At 41.7% G+C, this 11,079-nt stretch overlaps 1 protein-coding gene across 1 annotated transcript; it reads right to left on the reverse strand.

Moving 5' to 3' along the window:
• Positions 1-6,174: 6,174 nt before the first annotated feature.
• Positions 6,175-10,346, reverse strand: rrp36 (ribosomal RNA processing 36). The gene is made up of 8 exons (XM_076091658.1): positions 10,236-10,346; positions 8,851-9,239; positions 7,981-8,113; positions 7,817-7,883; positions 7,623-7,727; positions 7,406-7,486; positions 7,125-7,242; positions 6,175-7,013 (listed from the first exon to the last, which is right to left on the reverse strand). The coding sequence occupies exons 2-8, from the start codon at positions 9,221-9,223 to the stop codon at positions 6,862-6,864; spliced, it is 1,029 nt and encodes a 342-aa protein (XP_075947773.1). The 5' UTR covers positions 9,224-9,239; positions 10,236-10,346; the 3' UTR covers positions 6,175-6,861.
• Positions 10,347-11,079: the final 733 nt, after the last annotated feature.

Consider the following 11,079-nt stretch of genomic DNA (forward strand, 5'->3'; position numbering starts at 1 on the left):
AAGACACTTTGGAGGAACCCCTCCTTATAAATGGCCGATGTTTGGGCCAGTAGCGATTGATTGCTTTTTGTTTTGAGTCTTTCTTTGAAACAGAGAAGAGGTGTCCTGTAACTTTTGGTTCAGGGGTAGCTTAGGGTGTAAGAGATCCTGGGTTCACACATAAACTACATCAGCAGAATAAATTGAAGCAGACATCACGGTCCCTGTGAGTTCTGAAAAAAACTCCTTCTCTGTCAGCTGCATGTGTTTTTTATTTCAACACTTTTCTCAGTGAAGTCTTCAACAGATTCTCTCCTTGTTTTACACGTCGCGTCGCGAGCGAGACGCTCAAGCAAGGTTCCAGCGCTCTAATGAACCATCTGGAAAACACTTCTCTCTCGTTTATGGAGTCGTGAACAATTATGGCTACAAGAAGCAATCCATAAAAACAATTATAGCACTTTAATACGACGTGTTAAAGTGTTTTCCCAAGGCTCAGTGTGTGTGTGTCTCGTTTTAGACACTCTCATTTGAGACATGAAGATGTCCTTATCATCATGACCCAAAACGCCAGCACATCGAGTATATCTATCGACATAAGTACATTTTGCATTATTATATAAACGTATTCCTAAAATACATTCCGCCTGACAGAGATGTAACCAAACCTCCAGGGAGTGGCATTAAACCAGTACTGGTTATTCTGGGGGCCCCCGGAAGTCCCCCGAGTACAATTTGAGACACATTTTGGGACACCCCACCACGACTTTGATTCAGCTTTATGCATCGCACTTTCTTTCTTTTATTTGGTGTTCACAGTTTGTTTTATTTAGTTTAGTTTTGAGCTACTAAATGTCCCTCGTGGTGAATGAACTTTGAAACTTTGTGTTCACGTTATGGATGTAAATCCAAATATTCTCCCTCTTTTAGCTCTTGGGAAATATCCGTCTCTTTAGCTGCTAAATGCTCCACTATGTCCACCAGCTTGCCTGCTGTTTGCTGCTGAGCACGTAGTGTACAGTTGTGTACGGCGTGAACCAGAACGGTAAACAATGAATGAAATATTACCATATGAATATGTTCTACTGTGTATCGGTGCTGAGCCTCAGATTAGACCTGTTAGATTCATATCAGTCGTGGCTCACGCGGCACTAATGGGGATTAAACCAGCAGCTTTTCATCACCAGCGACGGGGTCGACACCGTTGGCATTTAGTCCTTTTTCACAGTTCCTCTGCACGCGGACCTCCTCCGGCCCTGCATGTGCCCGACTGACTGCCTCTCTATTCAGCCCTCCTCCAATTAATTGTTGCATTGCAGTGAAAAGGCAGCTCATGATCTGGTGAACAATGGCCGACAAATAGAGCAGGGAGCTCGTACACGCTTGGCGGCGGCTGCTGCCAGCTGCAGCGGCACTCGGCTTTTCAACCATCAACTCTTCTTATGAAGTGTTGAAGGACTCACACTGCCGTCAGCCTGCATTGTTTCCCCTCCTTCTTCCCAAAGAAAACAGTCACTAAAGTCTCATTTGTTGCCACTTCTCCATGGCGGGCGTGGCGTTCGATGGAGCCCTTGTGTGTCGCTAAAAGGATTATGAGGGCTTAATTGAGTGTGCTAATTGATGGGACAGTGAATGAGGCTGAATGGGGCTGAGGGGCAGATGTGGTGTGAAACCCCTGGCTCTTTCTAAAGAATACAAATCAGTAGCAGAGGGATCTATTCTCCGCTCTCTATAACACTCAATTATCCCTTTCACACGGCGAGCAAGGGGGCCGAGCGAACAGATGGTTTCCACGCTGAGAGCTGTATGGAGGCCATCGCGGCTTCTCCGAGCACCTTTTCTTCAGGATGGGCTTTTTATTGGCTATTCATGACACGCAGGGTCTCAGTGGGAACAATGGACGACTAGAGCGGCCATGGATTGGAAAGAGAGCGGAGGTTTGGGTCCGGTCCCGGCGAGGCATCCGTTACGCTTGAAACTGGAGAGAAAGGAGGATGAAAACCGCGGAGGGCGTGTTCACCTGGTGGGGGAGGGGGAGAGTCGGCACACACCGTCTGTCGATGGCCACTTCAAGTCAAGAACAATGATAACGTTCATCCCAAAACTCCGCCCAGTGATAAAATCCATCCGATGTGGGCAGAAGAGCAGGTTCACCTGAGAGAATGTTTGTGTCGTTTTCATGTTTCAAGGAACTTGAGTCATGAGTCTGGGAAAACATTTACACAGCAGTATTTTAAAAGGTTCAGCATTGAACAACACTTCCCACAATTCACTCCTGCAGCCTCATAATTATACCATGATATAGATTTAAGGCCATACTGCCAAGCTTACATATGGAAGCCCAGAGTTCACAAAATTGAAATTAAATTGTGTAATCAAATTTGAAAATAAATCGTCAATATTCAATTTCATTGTTTTTTGTGTGATTTTTACTTTTACTTTTTCATTATGCACATGCATATTTAAAATGAAATGTCCTATATTCATATGCTGTAAATAGAATTGATTTGACTTGACCTCATTAGTTTGTACCTTTTAACTATTTCTCCTTTTCTGTTTATTTCAGTTGAAATGAAGAATTGCAGTCTACACGTCATGATCAATAGTAATTCTATTTTTATAAATAAAACACTCGCGAGCTAACTAAATAGATTAACAGTTTTAAAGTGTGGGGTAAAAAATAAAAAGGGAAAAACCTGTTGAGTAGTTGTTAAATAAGACCTTTTGTGTTGTTTTATTGTTTTTAATTGTATTTTTGTCTGTATGTATAGAAAATGTAATATTGTTTGCTTTAATGATTTGATTTTATAACTATTATTGTGAAAATCATCAACAAGAGGCTCCTCTAGAACACACACACACACACACACACACACACACACACACACACACACACTAACCCCTCCACGATCAGCAACACTGAAGAGTCTTCTATAACTTTTATTACAGCGACGACACAAAAGAAGAAGTTGGTGGGTGATGGACGGGTTGGAGTTGAATGGGTTGTATTAGCTCATGAATATAAGGCCCTGTATTATTGCCCCCCCCCCCCCCCCCCCGGGTGGGGGCCTCCACCTTGTCCCGTATTGTTAGACAGAGGGGATTGTGAGGCGATCTGATGGGATGAATGCCACCTGTCAGAGAGCAGAGAAAAGGGGATTCAGCGTGGAGAAAGGTCTAAAGCTCTGTGTTCTCGTTATACACCGCTAATTGACTTTTAAAGACACCGGGGGCCTCAGGGTGCGAGAGAGAAAGAAATACTGCACACTCTCTATTTGCAACTAACAACCACAGCAGAGCTGATGGAACCTGTTGCAGGTCAAATCAGCCACCTTGCATGGATTAGGAACAGTTTGTACTGATTCATTTCTTACCACGCCTTCTCATGAGATCACGTTGAAGGTGTCTGTTCAAGAAAAAGCATTGAAAGCAGCTGAAATAGGCTTAAGAGTGTTGCTGAAAGCAGTTGAAGTGTGTTTCGGTGAAGTGGAGTCACCTAAAACGGATGAAATGTCAGTTTGAAGTATAAGAGCTCTAAATACTACAGCAGTCTCAATAACCGTATATTGTGTGGGAGTTACAGTCCACTTCACGGTGAAGCACCGAAAGGATCTGAAGTGTCAATTGAAGTTAAAGCACTGAAAGGATTTCAAGTGTCGGTTAAAATAAAAGTCATAGAAGCAGTTAAAGTGGAATCACTGCAAGCAGTTGAAACGTCATTTAAAGAGCAAGAGCTGATCATAGTTGTTAGTGGATGTGAACGCAATACAATCTATTTAGTTTCAGTGCTGGAGGTAGTTTAAGTGTATCCACTAACTAATGTCAGCACTGAAAACAGTGAAAGTGTCAGTTTGAAGTGTAAGAGCTCGTGATGATTGTTAAACTACAGAGTGTTTAAGCTGCTAGTGGAGTTTGTATAATTCAGCTGTTTTGTCGCTGTAATTTTAAACATTTGAAAAATATAGAAACATACATTTCCAGATGTTAGTACTGTGGCTGCGACTACTCCAGATCAGTTTGATTAATCAATACGTGGAGTCATTTACTGTGGCTTTGTATCACTGACAACACGCCAGCATCTACAGCCACATCAGTGAAGACCTCAGTCACGTCTCTGGTTCTTTCTGATTGTGTTGTTTTTGTTGCACTACCCGACGACAGCTTTACCCAAACTTTCAGAAGTGCAGAAAAACATGAATCACATTGTCTCCCCTCCTCCTCTGTTTAGCATGCTGATACTTCATCCTGTGTTGAAGACATTTTTATTGTTGTCATTTATGATCTGGTAGTTTCTGCTCATAACAGCTGTAACGACAGCAACAGCCCTCGACCACAACTTCACTCTGTTAACTTCTGTTGCTTTTAAAGGCTTGTTTTCTATTTCTGTCTGTTTACTTGTTTTACGGTGAAAATGTGGCTTTCCTGTTTCTGAACCCTACAGGCCACCGTACAGAGTCAAACTGCTGTTTGATGTGTACATCCATGAGGATTCATCCTGGGGGGGGGAATCTCTCCTCCTCACCCTTTGTGCGGTCGCTCAAAACTTAAACTTAAACTTGAAAAAGAGCTGGTGACTTTACTGTGGTGGTGAATGAAGGATGAGCTTGTTTTTGTTGTGTCTGTCTATCCTGAACTTAATATTTCAGACACACACCGTCACAACAAAGACAGAAACGACTTTTGACTTTCTAGAGATACGAGGTTCTCACAGGACAGAGACGCTACAAACACATGATGATCTTATAGAATATGATGCTTTGGTGTAGATTAAACTAGACAACAGGATATAAAGGAGTTAAAAACATCTACAGCAGTGAAATGCAACAAACACATTAATGCAGCAGTGATATTAATCCAGAAACATCAGATATAATAGTAAAACACTGACAGGGAACATTTTACTGCACAAAAAGTACTTTTCCTTTTCATACATTAAGTACATTTTGCTGATAATTCATTAATACTTTTAGATAATTAAGGTTTTACTTGTATTTTCACATGTGAATTAGTACTTTAACTTCAAACTGAATACTTCTTCCACCAAGCGGGTTTGGAGTCACAGCAGGTTGAACAAAGCTGCAGCAGATGAAGTTAATTAATTGTTCAGGTAACAAGTCGCTCGTTAGCTCAATCAGTTTAATCAGCTGCAGCTGTGAGTACATGTGAGGGAGACTCGGCTCAGAGGCCTTTACTGTGAGACACTAGACACTGAAACAGGAACCTGTTCCTCTTGAGATCTAGATTGAATAATCCAGATTATTTTTAAAATGACTGATTTATTCTCTTCTCATTGAACTGTTGCTCAGAGAGATCTCTGTCGCTTTCTCCCTTTTCAGTCTGTCTGAACCGTTGTACAGCGTTTAAAACAAAGACTTCATACAAAATAACTTGTATATGCATAGAGGACTTTCTACAACCTCAATGCATACAAGGATATTAATAAAATACAGACTGTAACAAATCAGGCTTTTGGGACGGGATAAACCAGACCTACATATCTGAATGTGCACCAACAGCTAGTTTACTATCTATAAAGTGATGGGAGTTGAGCAGTCTTCCGTCCTGTAGCCCCCCCTGCTGTCCACCGTGTGTCACTACAGAGCCTCAAAGACTCACTGACCACAGCTCAGATCTAACAAAGTTCATCAGAACTAATTTACTGTGCATGATTGGTGGGAGCGTCTCATAAAACAGCTCCTCTGTTCTCAAACACCTTATTAATAAAGTGGCGTTTACACACTTTACACTGGAAGCACGATTCATTGCTCTGGACCAACAGTCCAGGACACAGATAACCTCTTCTGTCTCTGAGCTACAGGCTGCATCAGTGAGCGAGTGCTCGAATGCATCACGTCGAGGTTTACGCTCGATTTTGACATCTGCAGTGTTTTTACAGTCCGTGTTTATTAACCGTCTCCAGACAGTGAAATTAGAATTACCTGAAAAATTCAGATCAAAATAGAAACTTTAAAGTAAAGAAATATCCCTCAGTACGCTGAGCCGAGTTATGTTTCACATGTTTAATGTGCATCACAGCTAAGCTTGTTTCAATGAGTTAAAGTAATTCTTACTTTAACTTAAAGGCTTTTAGGGGCAACAGTTATCAATATTATCTTGTCTTTCAAAATTAACTATTATGATTTTATGTTACTTTTTCTTTTAAGCACTTTCAGTAAAAAACACAAAAACACAACATAGAATTATAGTTTTATTTATAAAAAAAGAAAAAAGGTGAGTTAAACATAAGTCAGCGTTTCTGAGGAGAAGCAGATGTTTCCAGTGATCTCATCACATCTGTACAGATGCGACTACACGGACACTCAACTGAAGTTCTAACTTGGAAATTCTGTGACAAACTACATCAACTGAACAGATTGATAAGACGTCTACTTGCTCACAGCACAAACGGACCAGAATTCATCTGCAGGAAAACAACCACCAGCTTCGGATAGTTCGGTTAATTTCTTCGGACAGAAAATCGATCAGTCGATGTTCGGTTATTTTATTTGGGCCGCGACTCACAGCAGAGACCGAATAAAACTCACTGATGATGCGTTCGTGGACTCTCAACAACCCAGGTTGTGACCGTGAGACGCGCTGGAAAGTCCCACAAAAAGTGTCCGTCCTCAACGTCGAAGGGACTTACGATGCTTTTAAAAATGTGAATGTTCGGATGTCCGAGCATCGTTGAATGCACCAGAAATATTTTACAATAAAAGATCTTTAACTTTACAGTGAAATAAATGTGACGCCAGAGATGAACTCAGTCCTTCATCCGACATCATGAACAAACAGAGCACAGCTCCACCAGCAGGCTGAGACAGGTCGTTACAGTCTCTTTATTTCCGTCCAGCTTCTTCTTCTTCTTCAGGTGTTTTTGAGTCACTGAACGTTCTTGTTCTCCAGCTGTCTGGGCAGCTTCCTGCGGTCCTTTCCAGCGTTCCTCTTCCTCTTCTTGCCCAGGAAGCTCTCCAGTTTGCCGCTCTTCTTCAGCTCCTGGTATTTCTCGGCCAGCTGCAGCTTCTTCTTGTCAGCTGCAAAAGAACAAACGACGAAGAGTTCAACAAAATGCAGCATCTTCACTCCGTTAGTGGTGAAAATGAAGCGAGCGGACGTGCAGACAGAAACATTCAGCGTGAACTCACAGTTCTTGAGGAAGAACGGTCGTGCGCCCTGATTGGCTCGCTCTCTCTGCTGCCTCTTGAACTGCAGCTCTCTCTCTCTCTGCTGCTCTCGGTTCTTCCTCGCTCGCTCCTGGTTGTCCTGCAGAGAGAGAAGTCACGGTTCAGACATTTAAAACAGACTCACTGCATACACCATCACACCATCACGGAGCTTTTATTGTGAAGCACCAAGCTTAACCGAAGGTCGGTTTTGGACAATTTGTGCTTCAGAGGTTTGTATTTGAGGCAACACTCAGACTCACCATCCTCTTCAGAAGGAACTCGAGTTTCTCCTTCTTCTGGACGTTGCTCTTCTTCGTCTTCTTCAGCTGCTTCTGGACGATCTGCAGACGAACAACACCGTTGCGTTCATTTTCAGTCCAACTCGCTGACATTAAAACCGCGTCTACGGCAGAACACAGATGTTCTCTATTCTTGTTGAGTCCGGTTTAAACCAGCGGTGATCCGGAGCTCTCTCACCTCTCTCTCTCTCTGTTTGATGTCATTGATGAATTTAAACGTCTTCTCAAAAATCTCAGGTTTGTATTCTCCAGACAGGTCGTCAAATCGAGGATCTCTCGACGTCTTTAAAGAGAAAACAAGACAGGAACAGAATAATTGAAGCACGTATAAGAACACAGACTGTGTGGAGTCTGCAGGTCTCCTTCACTCACCGGCTTCCTGACGGAGACGACCTGACGGAGGAACGGAGCTCGTCTCTTGGCTGAAATCTCCATCGGCCTGAAAACACAAACACACAAACACGTCTAGAACACACACACGAGGGGTGAATACTGAAAGACGGAGCGGCCGTCTGCAGCTGCTGAGACGTGCTCACCTGTTCTTGTTCAGTCGCTTCTTTCTGCTGGGGGCCTGACTCTTGTTGCTGCCGTACGCCACCTCGTTGTAAACTTTGGTTCCCACTTGGTTCTGCAGCTTCATGACTTCCTCGAAGGACATGATGGAGAGTTCTGGGCGGGTCAGAGAACGGAGAGAGTCACGTTTTACCAAGAGAAGTCCGTCGTCGTCACTGTACGCCGACGGACTTCTCTCTTTATCCCACTAAGTGTGAGAACATATGAGAGAAGACAAACCGTCAACAGGTTTTACAAACTCACGCTGTGCAGCCAAACTGTGTTCAATCACGTCAGACTTCGGTTTATATTCTAGCGGAGATCTGAACGTTTCCAACGACACCAAATATGAATAGGTTGAAGTATTTCCTATTTGATGGACTGATTTACTAGAATTGACGTCCTTGTGGTCGTTATTCCCGTCAAGTTGCAGATTACATTCATGTTTGTCCAAAATGTCATCACTCCTGTGTTGCATAATGACAATAAACGATCCTTGGACCTGGAGTCAAAGTGGACGTTTGTGCCAAATTTAAAGAAATCCCCTCACGGCGTTACTGAGAATGTCCGAATGCTCACGATTGTGATCTGTTCTCAGGAATCTCAGTGGGATTATCCTGATTTAATAAAGGTTATATAAAAAATAATATACTTCAGAGACTCGGGGCTCGACAGCAATGATTCATTGGCAATCTCAGCAGTAAGAACAGAGCAGCTTTGTTCACTGATGTCAGACGTTGAGGAGAACCCTCAACACTTAAATTAAATAAATTAAAAGTCCTCTCAGTGGGCGGGTGTTGACTGAACAAGGTCGTTTCATTTCTCCGTGTTTGATATTCTGCTGATAAACTCACCTTTCTTCACGTCGTCTCTCATCTGGACCTCGCCGCTACCGCCGGCCACCGCTGGACCTTCATCGACATCTTCCTCGGAGGCTTCACTGTCTTCGTCCTCCTCTTCTTCCTCACCACCACCCGATCCCTCCTCCTCCTCCTCCTCCTCCTCAGCACTGCCATCGGACCCCTCTTCCTCTTCATCCTCCTCACTGACTTCTTCTTCTCCTCCGTGGTGCGGCTCCCCCTCCTCAGCTACTCCTCCTCTTTCAGTGAGCAGAGCGAAGTTCCTCTCCACGTCCGAGTCTTCATCACCGCTGCTGCTGCTGCTCGCCGCCATATTCTTCTTTTCTGAGACTTTCACGTCCCGCCGCTGCTTCTCTTTCCCCTTCATCGCGGTTTCTGTGGTTCTGGGAGATGAAGACGGTGGAAAACCAGAGAAGTGTTAGAACTGATGGCAGTTTGGGACAGAAGGTATTTCCATTTAATGCTATTTTATACTTCAACTACACTACATCTCAGAGGTAAATATTGTACTTTCTACATTTGTCTGACAGCTTTAGTTAGTTTTTCATCTCCTTACTGTCCAGTTTAAACCTCGTATCTCCAGATGTGTTGATGTTGAATGTTTGTGATAAACTGAAGGATGAAATGTTCCTTTATGTGTTGATAGAAGTCAGTAAGAGGATAAGATCCATGCCTCCATCTTTTCTGTTTTGTGAGTGCTCTAAAACAAAATGATGGAAAGATGTTTTGCAATTTCTTATTGACAGGATTTGGCATTATTTTATGAAAATTTGAACTGTACATGATCTTGTACCAATAAACAGGCCTTAAAACTGTCAGGACGTTGCCTGTAAAGTATGTAAACATACAATTATAAATTCTCCCTTAAATATTTATTTGTATTATTGATTTACTTATTTTAATTTTTTTAATTATTTTCTATGTATTACATTTTTTTTTGCTATTTTTCCCAATTTGTTTGAATGAATGATTTTGCACGTGCAATTTGCTAAAAAAATATTTATATATAAAAAAAAGGAAGATTATGCGCCATCTTGGATTTTTACACTCGTAACAAGGACTCCGTACAAAATACAGCGTTTTGTGACTTCCTATCGGGTTTACAGATATAAAAACAGGGCAGCATACGATTTAAGATATGTTAGTGTATCGATTAAGAGTTACACTTGGATTCGGGATCATTTCTGCCCAGTTTTGATGCAGATGTTTTAGAAATATTAATGTTTTATTTTGTTAACTTGGTCTCACTTAACGTTGCTTACTCGACATCAACTCGTAACGGAAAGTAGTCCGGAGCGACGTAAACATGTTGTCCATATTACGGACAAGAGGCTCCAACTCACTCTATAGTGGTTCAGATGACAATGATGTGTATTTACCTTGTTATCAAGTTATTTAAATCCTCTTATGCTGAGCTCTGTTATCCACGTGTGTTCGTGTTGGCTGCAAATTTCACTCCAGGAAGATAAATGGAGCACTTCCGGTTTCAAAATAAATGTTTCACCGTATTGTTCGATGGGTTTGGACAACATTAAGGAACAAATGTGTTGCCATTTCATCCGGGCATATTTATTTTTTAACACAGATGCCTTCTCTGGTTTATTATTGTTCTGCTTCCAGTTAGGTATTATTTTATTACACTGTTATTTTGTAGGGATAATACTAACATCCTGCGCAGTGCTGCCCTCTGCTGGTCAGACATAGCTATTACCGTATTAATTAACAATTTGTTTTAAAATTAAACTCTTCTTACATTTTTCTCTACAATCATCTACAATAAACGTATATTCATTACCTTCATCAACTCTGAATGTGTTTGTATTCTTTTTAAATGAGTCCATTCACACATTTGATGGTTTTATTTATGCACTGTGACCATTTCTGTGTCCTTGCAGGTAAAACAAAATACATATGAAGTGAAAATATACACATATTAATTTTGTTTATTTAGCACCTGGAGGTATCTGTTATTACTGCTAAGTTATTGTGTTGTCCAATCCCATTGTCCCTATGGTCCACAGGTCCATGACGTGCTGATGGTGCTTCTCTTCGTCCAGAACCAAAGCGCTGATATATTATGGATATTATTTCTGTCTATATTATGTAATCAAACAACTTTACACACTGCAATAAAAAAAATAGTTAGATGAATACTAGTGGAGTAAAACATATATATATATATATATATATATATATATATATATATATATATATATATATATA

This window comes from Anarhichas minor, unplaced genomic scaffold (genome assembly GCF_050575085.1).
Source record: "Anarhichas minor isolate MPS153535 unplaced genomic scaffold, ASM5057508v1 ptg000014l, whole genome shotgun sequence".
NCBI lineage: Eukaryota > Metazoa > Chordata > Actinopteri > Perciformes > Anarhichadidae > Anarhichas > Anarhichas minor.

Bases quoted from the DNA above. Each gene is read 5' to 3' on its own strand.
- rrp36 (XM_076091658.1), bottom strand. From the start codon at position 9,223: ATGAAGGGGAAAGAGAAGCAGCGGCGGGACGTGAAAGTCTCAGAAAAG. The intron at 7,728-7,816 runs GTGAGTGAAGGA...TTCTCTTTAAAG, and splicing joins TCGTCTCCGTCAGGAAGCCG to ACGTCGAGAGATCCTCGATT. The intron at 7,014-7,124 runs GTGAGTTCACGC...GTTCTTTTGCAG, and splicing joins ACCGTTCTTCCTCAAGAACT to CTGACAAGAAGAAGCTGCAG.